Here is an 18,451-nt window from a genome sequence, read left to right as displayed (position 1 = left end):
AACATCTCATATCTGTTTTGCAAATAACTTCAATGAGGCGAGTACAGTCTCTTCCGCTGTTATGGTAATTTTTGGTCAATTGTGGAAATCTAGACAAGTGTATTAGTTTTTTGAATACAAAACTTTGGGTCAAACTGTATTATGATCAAAACAATCAAGATGGATGTAACAGCCTCCAGCTCCCTCCTCAAACTCAGTATGTCCTGTGTCAAAATTCATTACGTGGTCACTAAAGTCAGTATGACAAACCCCAGGAATAAAAGCCTGACTTTGTATTCTATCATGGGCGGATGGAAAAACTTGCAACTCAGCTTGTCATCTAGAAATATACTTGATAAAAGCTTTAAAGTATTTTTGAGTGAGAATGTTGAAGTCAGAAATGTCAAAGTTGATGGAGGGGGAAAATGAGTAATGTGTTAACTCATACACTTAAATATTCGTCTGAATTGTCCCACCCATGACATATATTTTCCATTATATTTTTCAGCCTGGACTATCCCGATGGCATCGTTACCAATGGAGTACTAGTGGTAATGTATATTTCTTAAAATCTTTCCTGTGCCTGCATAACAAGTTTTCATGTTTTTAAGTCTGGAAACATTGAGCTGTGTCCCAAAGCGAGTACTATCAGCCAAACTGTCCTACTGAGAAAAAGGATCTGTTGTTGGCACTAAGGATCACTGTTTTCCCACCACTCCACTGCAGTGCTGCCCTCTGCAAAGGCATGCTGTGAGGCTGCTGTCAGCATGCATGTGCCACCTACTTTCTTCTATAAACTTGAATTTCCTACCCATTATTCCCACGTTACACCCAGAACTATCAGGGGTTAACGGACAAAATGATAAAACGCTCGTAAGAAGACTCCCATATGTCAATATGCCTATTATTTTGAATAGGTCTCATCTTCTTTACTTAACTGTCTCTCCAAGTTCAAGCAGCTCATGAGTTGTTCCTCTTTACTTTCAAACTTCAAAAAAAATACCACAGCACTATTGCCCTCATGTTATCAGAAGGCATAGTAAGAGATAGTAATTGTGTTACTCATTGATAAACTAGAGGGGTTGGTTGAGAACAGTATGAATCGCGTGCCGTGACATTTACACTTCTCTCAGTCATCATTTATCCTCTCTTGCTACAGGCACGCGAGGTTTCCTGTTTGGAGGTTAGAGTGGATACGGGGAACCTGCCGCAGCAATCCACAAGTGAGGTTATTGCTCCATTAACCTATTGTTTTTGTGTTGTGATTCAGCCATTGTAAAGATGTTGAAAATTAATAATCTGTTGTGCTTGTTACTTTAGCGGTTTCACATAATACTTAGTTTTGCCATGCCCCATCTTGCAGAAAGATTGTATCTGTCAAAATTCAAGTTAGTCAAGTATTTAGTTCCGAGGCATATCTTAAATTGATGCAAAAACAGAGCCATATATACTAGTATTAAAAACTTGGAAAAAATCATATTAGTTCTCTTTGTTTGTTGCTTGTTCAAAATGAACATTTTTAACTAAGTTGGATCTTCTTTTAAAACCATCTTATAATTAAAATGTAGAAGTCTTATCCTGTATGTTTAATTTGGGTTTGAGTATGTACAAAGTTTCTGCACATTCAGGGTTCTGAAAGAGATTTTATTTTTTTTTTGGTTGCTTGAGTAAAAATAGTAAACTTAAGCTCTTAAGTTTAAATGTAAAACTGTATCATCAAAGGGGTCTGCACAAAATGCAAACCATCACTGAATCAGGACTTTGGCTGTAAAATGTAGCTCTAATAAATATAGCAGGACTCTTCACTAGTCTTTAAGTTAATTCAAATAAATAGTAGCTTGTGTAAAGCTGCTCATGGGGAAAATCTCAAAAAATCGTGTCCGTTTTGAGAAAATTCACGAATGGAAAATTGACCTTTATGAAGCAAATGATAGCAATGGCTGAGTTGCATTACAGCAAGTTTTAGACTGAAATGTAACATGAGGAGGAAAGGTTAGTGGCCTAAAATTATGTACCTCTTGGCCCTGATCTTGCCAGGGAACAGCGTACGATCTCTCTGCAAACATAAAGGCTTTTCTGTCCAAGGAGCGCAGCCTTTGGGTTGGCAGGTCGTTTCAGTTTTGCTGACTTGAGGGCAAATGTCAAGTAGCCCGTTGGATGTTTGCGTTTGAATCATTCGACTATTGTAGCAGACACAACATCCAATAAAATGTACGCGGTGAACCAGAACAGACTGCTATCAAATAAATTCACTGTGATTAATCCAAAAGGCCTTTAAACTGACACTCCTTTAAATATAAATCTTAGTTTTATTTATTCATAGAAAGCTCCTACCAAATAGCATGCTACAATATTTAAAAAATATGTTATTTCTGTATATTAGTGATTAATACAGATCCACCGAGATGTTTTATAGCCGTTTTCAATCTGTTTTGGCCATCCAAAGTCTAATTAATCATCGTGGTGTAAGGAAAATCAGACAAAAACCATGCAGAGCAGAAGCGGATTTTGTTTATTAGTTACGTGCGTTTGCTTGGAATAGTTAAAATTCTCTTTATTCCCTGCCTCTATGTCTAGATCAGGAGCTTACATTTACAGTGAAAGGATCACATGAAGGAAGCCAGAAGCTTTCTCTGGACTCTGACTCCAGCCTTAGGATCATCGTGTTTCACTGCATTATAAATGAGCAGACAAGACTGGATGTCACATTACCAGAAGAGGTACGTTCCCCTCGTTACCATTATGTTATCGTTAACCACAATGACATTAGAAGAAGGTGTTAATGTAACCGGTCAACTGAACTAGCCCTCTTAATAGGAGAAGTTCTAGAGATGACAAACCTTTCACGTGTCCGTGCCTACTACTTTTTACATTGTTTCAGTTGGCAGATAAAAATGAAACGGAGAAATCCGGGATCCTTTCTTTCCCCCTGAATTCACTCCCTTTGCAGAAGGAAGTAATAGTAGAAGAGGTGAGTGCTGTGAACCTTTTGAAAGAAATATTTTACCAATGTGTTTAATATTGTCCTGCCAGAAATGAAGTTACCAAGTGAACAAAATCACTGTGTAAAACTGTACAGCTGTTTATTGAAAATGTTTTTAAAAAAAAAAAAAAAAAGAAAGAAAGACTGTCATATTCACATTTAAGGAAGCGGGTGTTAACAATAGTTATAATAAGAAAATCATTGCAAACCTGCATCCCAAAATTAGAACTAAGTGGTTTCAAGGAACAAAAATGACTGTCTTATGAGCATGCATTCCAAAATTTCTTTTTGGGTATTGGGGTAATTCCAGAATGGCTAGTTTTAAAAAATACAATCCAGAATACGAGCTTAATTCAGATCTTAACTTGTCTAATATTGATGTTGGAAGTGCTTTTGTATGTATTTTTTTTTCTTTTTTTAAAGAAGTTAACTTCTCTCATTCTTGTTGCTCCTTCTAAGTGTGCACACCGTGAGCTGGTGTAACATGCAAGCTGGTGGCTCACTAATTGCCCCAAACAGACAGCCTGGTTAGATAAGAGAGAATTTGATTCCACAGCAGGGACTGAGGCTTTGGTTAATTGTACCAAAATAATATCCTTAGCCATGTGAATTCTTATTTGAGAACCTCCTCTCTTACTGAACGAGCCTTGCCTGAGCCTGAAGGAAAGAAGTGTTTTAAAATCTGGTGGTAATTAGCTTTATTCTCTGGATTTCTAGGATCATTCCTTTCACTTGTGCTTGACAGCAAGAAAATGGTAAGATAGCCTCTTTTTGTCCTATCATCCAGGATTACTGTAAACTAGTTATCTAGGTTTTTTTCTGTGCTAGGTGGAGAGATGGACACACGCCACGTGAGTGCTTTGTCCTGTACTCATGTGGTGCCTGAGGTAAGCGCAAGTCTGCTGCAGTTACAGGATCACGCAGTTCAGTGAGAGTTTGAGCCTTGGTAGGTTTCTTCAGAGTAAATTAGCCCATTTTATGACTACTATTCTTAGTCGTGAGTGAAACCGCACTACTCTCGCATATTAATTTTGTTGCCCACTTACGCCAATATTTAGATCTGCATCATGACTGAAATAACCCCTGTTCCTCTTTAACTTTGCAAAGTCACTGAAACAAACACAGGGCAGCCCAGCTTCTGCCCCTTCTCCCCCTTCACCCAGCACAATGGGAGCTGAGGTCTGACCAGCTGCACCTCTGCCAGCCTGCTCGAAGGGACAGGGTTGCACCAGTGACAGGTGAAATCGAAGACAGTGAGGTTTTAGGATACAGCTGAAAACTTCATGTGGTTGGCAGCATCCTTACTGTTGTGTGATATACGGAAGGGAAGCAAGGTGGATTTTGAAAACATGGGAGCGGTTTATGTAGGTGAAACTCAGAGCACAGGAAGAAGAGCCACCTGCTCAATCTCTGCCCATAACAAAATATATTGAAATGTAAATCTAACGGATACAAATTTACAGAAAGAGGAAGAGAAGTTTTAATCTACCGCTAAAAAAGTTGTTTGTTTTTTATAAGGTCGATGAATTGACCTTACTCTGTTTTCAAAATTTCCTGGAGAACAGAGGTTACTACCATTAACCCTTGAAACATTCATTTTGTGAAATACTGGTGAAAGTAATGTTCAGGATAGAATTTGCAGCCACCAGAGGGTGATATGAACCAGAAGATTTGGTCAATATTGAGTGCTCTTCTCAGTAACAAGTGTATTTGTGTTGTTGAAGGCACAAAACATTAGCTACTATTTGATTGGTTTTGTACCTTTTTTTTTTTTTCTGCAAGTTTTATGGCTTGTGCTTCACATTTCTCAAGGGAGAAAATTCAATGTGGTTGCCCACATGGAAAAACTGATGGATATTCTTATATATTTGCAGGATGAAGCTTGCAAATCCTTATCTAGAAATCTGTTCAGCACACAGGTGAAAGGCTGGATTTCACAGGACAGAGGCTGAGCAGGGGGTGATGCTGCAGGACTTGCTCTGCAGTTCGAGCTCTCATTAGGACCTTCACTTTAAATACCGCTAGTGAGCTGTCAAAACCTGAGAACGGGTGATGGTGGCATCACTTGAGTTTCCAGGATGTCACGGTGACAAAAAGAAATGCATACAGAAAAAAAGTACTCCTGAAATTACCCCTTTAGGTGATTTTTCCCTGGCTTGTGTGTCTTGTCTTTCTGTCTGTGTCCACAAGAAATCTAAAGCACCTTGAAAACTCCTCTTCGTCTTACTACTACTGCTTGCTGGCAATAGAAATGCTCCTTTTTCTTCTGTTTCTTGATCAATATGCAGACTTGGAAATAGCTTGTTTTGCAGAGGATTTGTGGAGTTTTCTGACTACCTGCCCTACAGGTCTTGAAATCAGCTATAAATTACATGTACCATTGATTTGTCCCTTTGCCTATTCCAGCTCAGGAAACCTGGATGTGCGCTTGGGGTTTAACCTGTGCACGGAAGAGCAGGAGTTCTTGTGGAAAAGGAAGAAATATGTTGCTGCTGCTCTGAAAAAGATTCTTCATTTGGAGGAAGATCTGAAAGAGCATGAGGCAAGCCAATACACTCCCTGGTAGCAGCTCCTCTCTGGGGATCAGGGCCTGGCTCACAAGTTGAAACCACAAATGAAAAAAACAGCTTAATCAATCCTGCTGTTCTGGGGCAGGCCTGGCCACCTAGGGCAAGAGATGAGCAAGAGAAGAAGTAGCTGGTTCTCACGGCGGAGTGGGGAAAGCGGGATATCTTTACAGCCCCCTGCCCCCCCCAAACTTCTCAACAGCTCCTCAGTTCAACCCATTCCTGTTTATTCTTGATGTTCCTCGTGGGTCTCAGGAGGAAAATTTATAGTGGGCAGACATGGAACTGCTGGGACATGCTGCCTGGGAAACAGCGTGCCTCAGCTCCATAACAGAGGCAAGGTGGTGGTCATGGCATTTGTAAAGGATTTTGAGGGGAGGAGGCAAAAACTTTCACACAGACATCTGAATAAAAATAATTTAGGTGGTTTCTGCAGCAGAAAAGGTGTATTGTTGGGAAAACTGACTACTAGAATAAAACTATCAAGCTGGAAAAGAAGAGTTAATCTTACAGCATCGTTGAGTTGTATAGATGAAATAGCTGACTAAAAGTGTAGCTTTATCACTGTAGCCCCTGCTCGAGCCTCCATAATTCAGTCATAAGTCTTGTAACTGCTTATGTCTAGCTGGGTTGTCGAAAATCAGAAAAGTACAGACATACCAACAACAAGAATCCTCTTTAGCTGACAATTAAAAGAAATAGTGCAGTGGATAACGTACAGATTTAAAAAAAAAATAATCATATTTTGGATTTCAGAGCAGAGAATAGTATAGGAAATAAAGTGTTCAAGAAAACTGGAAAGAACATTTTTACTTAGCTGTCTAAGTGTTCCCTGATGCATAGAAAAGTGTTTGACATGGTAAGACCAAAATGGTAACACCAAGGCTGTTTTTTGAAAAGGTCTAATTACTCTGGCTCTACTATCCATGTATTTAACTTCAAAATTGTGGAAAAAAAAAAAAATATCCCCTCTCTCTTGTTAACTGACTTATTTTTGTTTTCTGTTCAAATGTGTCATTAGAATTTTAATTCATGATGAAAAAGGTTGGAAAAGGTAAAACCCAAAACGTAACATTTTGAAATTATTCTAAATTTAGTAGAGATCATCAGATTTTTCCTCATTATCATTTCATAAAATTTCCTAGATTTTAAGTTCTTATCAAGTTTAGGGTAGGAAGAACATCGTATTTTTTTATTGATTTTATTTTTGAATTTCATAGAATGCGAGAAATATTTTTCTTCCAGGTCTATTTATTGACTTTAGAACAGCAGATCACTTGATGAAATTTGAAGTTAATACTTAAAAGGTAGACATTTTCCACAGGGCATATAGGCATCCACACAACTCAAGAGACTAACGGAAGCAAAGGGTGTACTTCATCAGGAAAAGATTAAGAGAAGAATAGTCTGTCTCTTCAATTACACTTGGACCTTGGAGGGGGGAAACCCTATTGATGATTGTGCTTCAGGACATAAAGTAATTAGTGGCCTGAGGCCAGGAAGGCTTCGGCTATTGTGCGGTCTGGCTGATTACAGGGTGCTGTGCGTTCTTCTGAGACGCTGGTCATTGTTAGAGGCATAATCACGGATCCCTAATCTGCTCCGGCATGGTAAATCCTGTGTTTTCTATGATGGATTCTAATAATACACTTTGAGAATTCCAGGGTGATGAGGTTGATTTCCAATTATATATTAAGTAAACAGCCTCCCATCCACCCGATCTGAGTGGGTAAAATAAAAACCTTCCTTCTCCTATCAGTCAGGTGGTGGCAACAGAAGCCTTTTGCAACAATCACGTCCTTTTTGCAGGAAGTAACGTCACTGCTTGTATCAATACCCTGCAACCTGTTATCTGATTGCTGCAGTAAGAAGGATTGCTCGTCTCTAACACATGCATGGCTTTCGTTCACTCTGCCTTGCTGTGTTGAACAGGTGCCTGTGGTGGCCATCACGACAACCGGAGGAGGGACGAGATCGCTGACAGCGATGTATGGCAGCCTGCTGGGTCTCCAGAAACTCAATCTCTTAGACTGCATTTCCTACATCGGTGGTTTATCGGGTACCACATGGTGAGAATGACCCAAACAAGGTTTATGTTTGCACTCTCTTTGCTGAATGCTGTCGACTATTTGTACAGCAACATCAGCTTATATGGCACTTAGTAAATCAAAAGCATTTCCCTTTTCCCCACAATCTACTCTGTGTCCACCTAGAGCGAAGGAGCAAAACATACTGAATAAGACATCAATTGTCATGTTCATCAGCTGCTTTTGTCACCACACTGACACAGTCTGTGCCTGGTATTTTCATGTAAATGCTCTATTACCTTTTCATATTTTATCAATTGTACCTTAGACTGAATGCAACGAATTTGACTTTAGACTGGAAATTGAAGAAAGATGGGAAGAAGAATTTATGCCTGCCATTTGCTGGTTATTCTCACTTCCATTTTGGATTTAGAGTGCATCTCCCTCTGGTAAAAGGTGTATTTGGGGCTAGTGCAATTAATACTGTCATAGACAGTCCAACAAATGATGCCAAGTTACTGACCTCGGAGAGACTGCAGCTATGGTAGCTCATTATAAGGTCCTCTCTTCTCCCAGTGGGCATATGGCAGAAGAGGTCATATTTTAAATAACTTAAGTATTTGATCATGTGGGTTCCAGGTAGCTCCACTCCTCTACACCTGGTTGGAAGTGGAGACAGTTTTTTTGTGCTGAACTGTGTGTCAGTCCTTATGTAAGTCCAAACCTTAATGGCAGGTTTGTCTAAGTATTTGCTGAAATTCTTTTAAGTTCTCTGTATGTATGTGGAGATCTGAGTGTACCTGTCTGTGTTATGATTTTATGATTTCAAGAGGACAAGTAAGAATGGTCATACCAGGATGTGCCCAAGACCCAGGAACTGACTGTTTGTCTCACTAGTAGTAGCCAGTAGCAGATACTGGCAAGAAATACGAGACTAGAGCAAGCTAGTAGTTACTGCTCCCTAGAATAATTCCCACCTTCCAAGAAATGGATTTTCTGAGGACTCGTGGGCTTTGTATTTAATAATCTTGGGCAGATTTTTTCCCATTTAATTTTGCAGATGATTTTTTTGCACACACATAAACTTTTATCCTCAAAACCATGAGAGCTTGAAGGTTTTGTTTGCTTTTGAAATGAGAGTATTTCGGGTGTGTTTAATTTTCAGTTGTGAACCCCTTATGAATTGAGAAACAGGCAAAGAGGTTGCACAAAAGTTCTTTGAAGCCAAACCACAGCATTAGTTCTCTTTCATTATTTTCTTCTAATGTTTCTTCAGGACAATGGCAAACTTATATGAAGATGCTAATTGGTCACAAAAATATCTGGAGGATGCAATCAATGAAGCTCGCAAACATGTAACCAAATCCAAGATCTGCTGTTTTTCTTTGGATTGTCTTAAGTACTATTATAATGACCTGATGGAGAGGACTAAAGAAGGACATAACACTTCTTTCATAGACCTTTGGGGGCTTGTCATTGAATCCATGCTACATGATAAGGTATTAATCCTTTTTTTTCCAGAAAACTGATGAACTTCTGTAGCTATAAAGGAGAAGAAAATAAATCCTGGGATGCCATTCAGTACTACTAATACAAATAGTTGGTTTAGTGGTGATTAAATTCTGTATATTCAGATCCATTATTAAAAGACTACTCTTGTTTTAAAGTGAGGTTGACCTTGAACTGGAGGAGCTGTGGCATTGCGGTCAAAGGTGTTGTTTCTTCTTAAAGAAAGAAAAATTCTGAAAAAAAAATTATTTTGAGGTGTAAACTAATCACTTTGGACATGAAATGTTCTGACTAGAAGAGGCACTTAAAATTTTGAAATAATTTACTTCACTAGCATAAATGAATATATGCCTTTATAAAGAGACTTAGTTATAGACTGCATATGGAGATGATCCAAATAGCAGGAAAGACCCTTCTGTAAATATGTTATCAAGTTTTAAGAAAGAGTGATAGAAATTTTGGTACTTTAAAAATAGTACAACTTAAGTAGTTTCCTTCTAGTTTATATTTATGCAAGGAAGTTTTAAATTGTCAAGTGCAGCAGAATATATTCTGGCATATGAATATACTTGCAAAATATATTGAAATGTGATAAACTCTGTTCCCTGAGATCCAGCCAAGGAAAGTACTTTACCTTTCACTTAGCCACATATTTCTTCCTGGGAATGTGTTTTTTTTCCTTGCTGAACCTACAGTCAATGTCAACCTCTCTGCATATCTCAAAATCCAAGAACCCATGTAGGGTGTAGCTGCTGCTCATGGGATACTTGCCAAGTTTGGAATATGCCATGGCAGATATTTCTGCACAATCCAGTGGGCTGAGAATGGGAAGGAGAATCAGGATAAAGCTCATAATTCATACTATATTGTTTCAAGTACAAGTTGTTTTTCACTTCATTCCATTAACCTTTTTTAAAAACCAGAAAGACGAGCATAGGCTCTCAGACCAACGGCAGGCTGTGGATAATGGTCAGAACCCGCTGCCCATCTATGTGGCCATCAACCTCAAGTCCAGCTATAGTGCTCAGGCGTTCAGAGGTAATGGTTATGATCCACATTTCTTAATAACTTTATAATTTAAGTAATCCGAACTAAGACCAAATGTATGTAATCAGCTTTAATAACACAAGAGTTCTTTCATTCTAACAGCAAAAAAAACCATTTCAAATTTCACATAATAGAGACTAACACTTAAAAATAAAAAATCCAAACATGTTTAGTCTTTAGAATTTGAGTTCTCTATGTTGCTAGAAGCAAAAATATATTTATGCCATGGAAGATGCCAAACTCACAAAAACCTTGTAATGAAACCAATTGTTATGGTGGTTCCACGTGGTCTTATTTTGAACAATTAAAGGGACAACTTGGAATTTCTGGGCCCAGTGGCAAGAAAATCACTATTTTCTCTAGTATTAATTTTCATAGTGTTTTTTCAATATGAGCAGCTGAGTACATGACACCAGGTGAATGCTAAGCTCTGTGTCACTGATGCCCTTAAGGGAACAAGATATAACTGAGCAACATGTGCTTTTGGGTAAGATTATCTGCACAGAATGCTTATGATTTCATTCAGACCAGGGCTCTTCTGCTGGCGGTTGCTGTATCAAAAGACGTATATTCTCTCAGGACAGTACTGCTATAGCTGATGAACAGCATATTATGAACTAGCCGATGTCTTTCTCATGATTTGTTCCTGCTCTCTAGTACTCTTCTGTTTAGCTATGCTTAACGCATTATTGCCTTTTCATGATCTGGCTGCTGTCGCCGTAGAGTGGCTGGAGTTCACTCCTTATGAAGTTGGTCTCCTGAAATATGGAGCGTCTATTCGCGCAGAACATTTTGGAAGTGAATTCTTTATGGGAAGGCTAGTGAAGAGGCTCTCAGAGGCTCGGATCTGCTACATGCAAGGTGACTATTGCCTAGAGGGAAAGGTGGCCTACTCGAGAGGCAGCTGGCACAAGTGAGCACATGGTGTGTGGTGGACAGTCCTGGGAAGACACCAGCAAACAGGTTGAGCAGGTGTGAGTTTGCATTGGCAAAGACATACTTAGGAAGTATGCCCATGAAGACATCCATCTAGACAGAAAGGAAGTCTCTAAGGGGAAGGACTGGAGGTATGCGTCAATTAAAATTCTTCCAAGACTACTTCATCAATCAGTTTCTATTCTCTCTTTCACATTACAGGCATGTGGAGCAGTATATTTTCCATAGATGTGATGTATGTCTGGAATTTGGCTACTGATTCAGAGGACTTCTGGTGTAGATGGACCAGAGACAAAGTAAACGATATTGGTGAGATGTTTTGTGTTTTGTTTTAGTTTGTGTGGCGTTTTTTTTGTTGTTTTGTTTTTACCACCAGTATATATTGCTTATATTCTGGTAGAGGTCAGATGCCTAGAGAGATGCTGTCAAATTCAGAGAGAGATATGAGTAAAGCAAAGCAGAGATGTCAGCTAAGACATTTTTCTGCCTGATTTAGAAGAACTAGACTGTACTTCTTTGGCAAAGCTTTGGCTAAGCTATGTCTTTCTCTAAAGGACATACAGATGCAAAAACTGTCTCCAGCAGGCATATAAAAGTAATGTTGTATTAAGGGCACATCTTCAGATTATTAAGTTAGGATATGTTTCTCCTTGGCCATTAATACTCTCAGTAGAGAAAACATCTTTTGCAGAGGGCTGTTTTCTCCACTAAACTGCCGATGGAGAAAGCTCGCTCTTGCTGTTAATTGCACGGGGAACCTGGAGTGACTGGCCTCCTAACTTCCTAATGGTTGCAGCTGGGTGATATTCTGAAGGTGTCCTGTTCAAAGGCCAATGTTTTCCTCCTGTTTGTTTTGGGACGTGGCTCTCCCCTGCACCACACGCTGCAATAGAGCTTGGCATCATTTGAGGAAGGCTGAAGCGGGAGGTGGTGCTTGTTGCCTGGTAGCTTGCTGCCTGCAGGTAGCTGTGATTTAATTCACTATCTAATGCTGAGTTTTATCTGGTAGCGCAGACCTTAAAGGCTTATAAATATGCTTGATTTACCCTGGGGGTGGGGGATAGAGACAACTGTGGTTATTAGTTACTCCGTTTTTAAAAATATTGATAATTTCAGAAAACTGTCCTAAACTCAGAACTTCTTTCCTTCTTGCAGCAGAAGAACCCTTTCTGTCCATGAATCCCTATGAGGTAGACACATGTCTGTTCACTCCCTCGAGCGCCCTCTCCTCTGCTCTGCGAGATGTCCTAACAGGACGCCCAACCATTGCACAGTATCCCAATTTTATCAGAGGTTTCCAGATGCATAGCAAGTACCTGGAGAGTGAAGGATTTTCTACCTGGAAAGGCACAGTAACTCAGCATGTTTTTCAGTAACATTTTGAGGATGTTTAGGTTTGGGAACTCATTTAGGATTTCCAATGAGGAGGGAGAGACAAGACTGACTTCTAAAATTCCACTTCTCCCTTCCACAAATGGAAGACATAAAAGATAGATTTGAACAGCATACCATTTTTTGGGGGAGGGATGAGGACTGAAATTGAATTCGGTTTTCTGGGGATTGTGTTCCAGTGGACAAGGTGAGCTCAGCCTCAGGAGGCAGGAGGGATCTCCCCTTTAGGGCCAAAGATGCTTGAGAAGTCCAGGAAGGAAGGAAACAAAAAGCTGTGGTGTGTTGCTTACTCCTGTAAATTAGTGCTGCTAGTGAGTCAAAGAAAGGCAGGGAAAATTGGGGGGCAAAATTCACAATTCTTCCCTCTTTATCTTTCTGCAGTGGAGCAGTCAATCTTGGTTTGGTTTTTTTTTTATTTGTTGTAACAAGAAATGTTCGTGTTTCAGACACAGTGATAGACTCCTTCCCAAATAAACTGATGGAAACAGCAAACGATGAACTCTCCCTTGTTGACACTGGGTTTTTCATCAATACCAGCTACCCACCACTTTTGAGATCAAAGAGGGAGGTGGATGTCATCCTGCATTTAAATTACAGTGGAGGGTCCCAGACACTGGTAAGAAAAGCCATGATATCTGTGATCTTTTTCCTCCGTGGTCTTTTGGTTTCTAGCGCTCATCAGTTAAACCAACTAACTTTCCAGTTCTGGAATGGGAATAAGATGATTATTGTATGATTGATTATGTAGATTTTTAGGTGATTTATTTCTCAATAACTAAGAAGGAAATTAGAAGACAGTGATGGATATAGGCACTTCAAAAACATCAAGGTCTTCACTACAGTGGATCCAAGAGCCTTTGAAGAGCAGACTGAGGAATGTTCTGGAGCTCTGATACTGATTTTGGTTATCCTTGAGATGAGCAAATTACAGAAGCAATAGAAAGTCCTGACAATACTTTAACAGATTAAATGGGAAAACCTATGTGTCTCTGCACTGTTTATCCCATATCAGTCTTAGGGAAATGTACTGGCTGATGCCGGAATTGATTAATAATGAAAAATAATATAATTAGTGTTGCATACATAATGAGAATAATATAAAAATAAACATAGGCTTACAGTAAATATAGCTGTTAAAGTTTTTTTTTCATGAGGTCATAAAGTATGTTGATAAATATATTTGTTAATAGGGAGTCATTATCAATCAATCACAAATGATGCAGAGGACAGATTGGGAAAGTGGTAAATAATGAAGAAGTCAAGACAATGACGCAGAATAATCTAGAGTGACCTGTTCCTTCTCTGTTCTTGCAGTTTCTTTGCCTTCCCCTTCTGAACCTGCTTTATCGGAATTATAAAGTCAGTCCTTTGGCTTTTGGCTCCATTTGCAAGCCCAAAGAAAGTGACTCTTTTCTTGCTTTGCCTTAAGCAGTACAGAAAATAAGATAAGCTGCAATGTCTGGTGTGGTTATGGCTGTTTCCATCTGAAACTTAACATCTTCCCAGAGAAAGATTCAAGCGTTTAGAAAATCCAGGTCTCTGGATCTTTTTTGAGTGTTGATTCTCTGTATTAATTTTATTTATTTTATTCATTCCTCCAGCCTCTGGATCAGATTGCAAAGTATATCTCAGGGCAAGGAATCCCATTTCCCAAAATTGAGATAAGTGAGGAAGACAGGGAAAACTTGAAGGAATGCTATGTGTTTGAAGATGCTGATAGTCCACAAGCTCCAACAGTGCTCTTTTTCCCCTTAGTAAATGACACCTTCAAGAAATATAAAGCTCCTGGTGAGTAATCTGTGGCTAGCAATTTTAATAAAAAGTCACTTGCCTGGTGTGTCTTCTCCATTTCGTATCTAACATCTCACTGTCATCTCTGACCTTTCCAATGCTGGCATTATTGGTCTCATCATTGACAAAAATAACTGGCCTGTGTCATTCTGTCTGAACTGTGAGAACTCCAGAAGCTTTCCTAATACACTTGAGATGAAAATAGGCATTTACTTCACAGGACTTACTAGAGATACTATGAAGTTAAAACTCCCAAAATACATACAGCAAGGGTGGCAGGTCCTCAACACAAGCTACTATACTCGACAAACATGCGCTTGTTATGCACCACTGCTTGCAAGAAAGAGGGAGGCAAAACTTTATGTGGTTTTTGGTGGTAGCCCATTCATCTGGGCTTTGTTCACGTATTTAAAAGTAATCTCCCAGATTGGGGACTGAGTGGACATAGGTCTTTGTTTTTAATATGAACTATGTCCTCTGCCTGAGTGCCATCATTTCTCCTGAACTTTCAATGAGAGTGTTGTTATTTCATCCAGTACAAGAGTATCTTGTTTTCCTTTTGCTTCCACTTTTCTAGTTTGGGTAACAAAGACTTTGTTGTCCAATGAGTGGTTTACAAGCACAGCTGCTGATGGTAATCAGTGTTGTTCTCATTCCCAGTTGTTTGGGTTTACATCTTTTTTGAACCGAGGCTTGATCCAGAGTCTGAAGAATACGGTGCTACTAGGCTACTTTTCTGTCCCTCTGGCAAATCATATCTTTTCCTCCAAATCTCCCTTTTCTGCCTATAATTACTCAAACAACAGATAAGAGCCACATACTGCAATAAAACCTTATTGGTGCATCCCCTTGTGGTTTGTTCCTCAGGTGTGGAAAGGACTCCTGAAGAGATGGCTGAAGGCAAAGTTGATGTCTCCACTATCCTCTCCCCATTTACGACAAGGGAGGTGTGTTTCAGTGAAGAGAATTTTGACAAACTGGTGAAACTGACTGATTACAATGTCCTGAATAATGAGAAGTTGATAATTCAGGCCTTACGCTTGGCAGTGGCACGGAGGAAGCAGCGGAAATATTAGTCACTGCCTGCTAGCTTTAACCTTCCATGTGGTATTTCTTGGGTTGTCTATTGTCTGGTGAGATTGAGATGTTTGATGTTGGCAGTGTTACTTGCAGTAGAAATCACATGATCCTGAGGATGTGCTGGACTTCAATTCATCCTATTTATGTGACTGTTCAGATGAACAGATTGGAATTTTCCAGTGGTTTAATCCAAAACAAACTTCAAAGCAGCAAATTTGTGTTTAGTTTTGTTACCTTCTTACTTCATCAATTGCAATATTATTCTGTATAAATTAATATAGTGTTGTGTAAGATAATAATGAAACATGTAGCACATTAAAATGTGTATCAAACCAGTATTTACATATTTCTTTTCTATTTGGCAGAACAGCAATCACTTGAACTGGAATTTCTCTGGTAAATAGCTAATCCATTGTGCTGGTCTTGCTTATCTAAATTATTGTCACACTGAAGGTTGTAATTCTGATTTGATTGTCTGTCCACTATGAGGTTTTTATGTAACTGGCTTTTTTCGCTAATCTTTGAAAATAAGTTTCTCAAGTTACTGTCACTGTTGTAAAAATCTATACAGTTTTTACCACCAATAAAAAAATACCCCTGAATCAGGTCATCTTTGTTTCACATAGTCAAATGAATCCTCTGATCTGCTATTCACAGAACTGCCTATATTCAGCCTAAATAGTAGTCATGTTGCCTGACTTTCCTTTCATTCTCTCTTGGAGTTACTGCTGACTGTCCTGTGTCACTCATCTTCACCTGCCTTGAATGTTCCTGAAAGATTACCTTGCAATTTCTCACAGTGTTTCATAACATGGGAAGCGGCCGCTAGCTGTTTGCGTAGAGTATGGTAAATGCAAAAGGGCCTTTTTGAGCTCCCTTCCAGCTATATTTTTTGCAAATGTTCAAGACTTTCCTGCAAATGGTCTTTTTGCAGGGGTTGTCCGGAGAGAGTGGTTCTTATCAAAAGCCCTGGAGGCCTTCTGGGGGAAGGTAGCTGCCGAGGACTCTCTTCTTGCAGCTCTACAACAGGCAGATGACAAGCTCAGTCTTTCACAATAGCAGCCCAGCACTTTGGAGCTGTGATACATGAAGAGACTGGTCGCAGCATCTCAGAAAATGCTTGGGATTATCGTCTCTTTGATAATAAAAGGTTCTTACTGTTGCAATGCACTTCAGACTGAGTCACCAGGGCAGAATTTGTGTTGAGATCGGAGTCTTGATTATGCTCAGAGGTGAAAAATTTGTTTGTATGGAACAAACTTCTAGGAAATGGATGGGAGAAAAAAATTTCTTTCCTATGGAAAAAACAGCTGATGGTGCATCCTGGAGCTTATTTGGGTAGTGGAAGAGGAGGAGTGGGCCATGTTTTTCACCTATGAGCATGTTCATTGTTTTCATGCACTTGAAACACTTGGAAAGGTACAGTATAACCCTTTTTCCAGGTATAGTACTGCATGTTTAAATCAGGATTATTAGCCCTCTATGTCTGAGGCAGTTGTAATTGTGGTTCAGCTCCAGAACAGTAGAATATCAGCTCATGGGATCTCGGTTTTTTTCTGGAAATGAAACAAAGCAGGACGAAAGTTGCTTCAGTCTGTGTTACAGGGGAAATTTACTCAACAACAGGATGGGAAAAAGCCAGATAGGTGCATGACACAGCCTGAGCCTGATTAACCCTGGTTTTCATCAGGGCTAATTGGTCCATCTTCTAACCATGACTAATTACTGTACTGACATAGCTGTGCTGCATCCCAAGTCAGCATTGGTGTGTATCTGCATTGTGTCACGCTGGCTGATGTGAAACCTGCCTTTCCATCTCCAAGGGAGCTCTTCCTATTCTCAGATCACTCTGTGGCTCTTATCTTCAGCTTCCCCAATATTTAAATATCCCCTGTTTGAAACAGGGCGTCAATAGTGATTTTTATTTATTTATTTATTTATTTTAATTTCATTATCATTGATAAAAACATGCAGTAGGCTTAAAACTGAGCTCTTTGCAACCTCTTTAGGAATAATTCCCTCTGAGGGACTACTCCCTCCTTTACTACTGCTTTTTGTGATCTGTTAGTTATCCATCCTTAATCCATTTAACACCTCAATGGTGCTTGTGGCATCTAGTTCTTAAATTAGAGTGTTTTCAAATGCCAAATGTTTTATGAAATTCAAATTATATCATGTCTGTGAAGTTATCTTTATTAATCAGTTCTCAACTCATTGCAAAGTGAAATGAGATTATTTTGAGTTTGATTTTCCTGTTAAATTTTATAATAGCAAGGATGATGTTTTTAAAAAAATCTCCCATTTTGTTACGTCTTGTGTACTCATTTTGTGTACTCCCTTATTGAGACCGGGACCACCTCACGTGATGCTAGCAGTGCTCTACACCGTAAAGCCTTATAAATGTGAGGACATAAAGAACAGGTGAGAACACAAAGAATAATTAACATTAATTTCAACATTAATTTTGCCCTCCCAAATATATCCTCTTTGGGATCATTCACTTAAGCACCTTAATTCAGATGCACAAAATACAAAAACCTGAGAAAATGAGTGAGCTTTTAAAGCTTTGCCAGTAGAATGGAAACTCTTACAGTTTCAACAGGTGATTGGGGAATTGTTTCATGCAATATTTGTCTGCAATAACAGCTTGGCTGGAAGATGACTTGCTGCCTGAGTTGAGCAAAATGGAAGGATAGATGGGGATAAAAAAAGTTCTTTCTGATGTGGATTAAGCAAAGACTCACATGTTCCCTATAGGCAATGAAAAGCTACAAAAATATTTTCTATGCACAATGGTTTGTTCAGATGTCCTTGGCCGAAGAGGTCCTTGTTGTCCACTCCTGGGCAGCCAGATGGGCCCTGGGTGGCACTAGCCATCTCCACACAAGGGGCTGCACTTTGACAGCCCTCCAGCACGCAAAACCACTGTCGCCTCCTCAAGAAGTGACAGGAATGCTTAAAAGTATAAAATATTTGCTCAGTGCCCATAACTGTGAAGGCAAGACCCCTTTCAGATCTCAGTGTCCCTCCAACTACAGCTGCAAAGACCATCCTTCTGCAGTGCCAGAGCCTGGGTGTCTGCGCCTCGGTGTAGGTGTGCAGCAGGCACTCACCTCCCAGGCAGTGAGGAGGAGGAGGAG

General features: G+C 39.5%; 1 protein-coding gene across 1 annotated transcript in view; it reads left to right on the top strand.

Annotated features, from left to right (window-relative positions):
- The window catches only part of LOC141741583 (cytosolic phospholipase A2 epsilon-like), a 33,508-nt gene extending 18,201 nt beyond the window's left edge, over nt 1–15,307 (top strand). The window contains exons 7-21 of the mRNA XM_074582430.1: nt 488–530; nt 1,139–1,202; nt 2,557–2,699; nt 2,861–2,950; nt 3,680–3,717; nt 5,369–5,504; nt 7,462–7,598; nt 8,833–9,055; nt 9,989–10,103; nt 10,836–10,973; nt 11,250–11,357; nt 12,204–12,395; nt 12,887–13,056; nt 14,042–14,228; nt 15,099–15,307. Coding sequence (XP_074438531.1) covers nt 488–530; nt 1,139–1,202; nt 2,557–2,699; nt 2,861–2,950; nt 3,680–3,717; nt 5,369–5,504; nt 7,462–7,598; nt 8,833–9,055; nt 9,989–10,103; nt 10,836–10,973; nt 11,250–11,357; nt 12,204–12,395; nt 12,887–13,056; nt 14,042–14,228; nt 15,099–15,307 — 1,993 coding nt within the window. The remainder of the gene's footprint in view (nt 1–487; nt 531–1,138; nt 1,203–2,556; nt 2,700–2,860; nt 2,951–3,679; nt 3,718–5,368; nt 5,505–7,461; nt 7,599–8,832; nt 9,056–9,988; nt 10,104–10,835; nt 10,974–11,249; nt 11,358–12,203; nt 12,396–12,886; nt 13,057–14,041; nt 14,229–15,098) is intronic.
- The last annotated feature ends 3,144 nt before the right edge of the window (nt 15,308–18,451 follow it).

This window comes from Larus michahellis, chromosome 4 (genome assembly GCF_964199755.1).
Source record: "Larus michahellis chromosome 4, bLarMic1.1, whole genome shotgun sequence".
In the NCBI taxonomy this organism is placed as follows: domain Eukaryota; kingdom Metazoa; phylum Chordata; class Aves; order Charadriiformes; family Laridae; genus Larus; species Larus michahellis.
The sequence above is the reverse complement of the archived record's forward strand: the minus strand, read 5'-3'. Positions and strand labels throughout refer to the sequence as shown.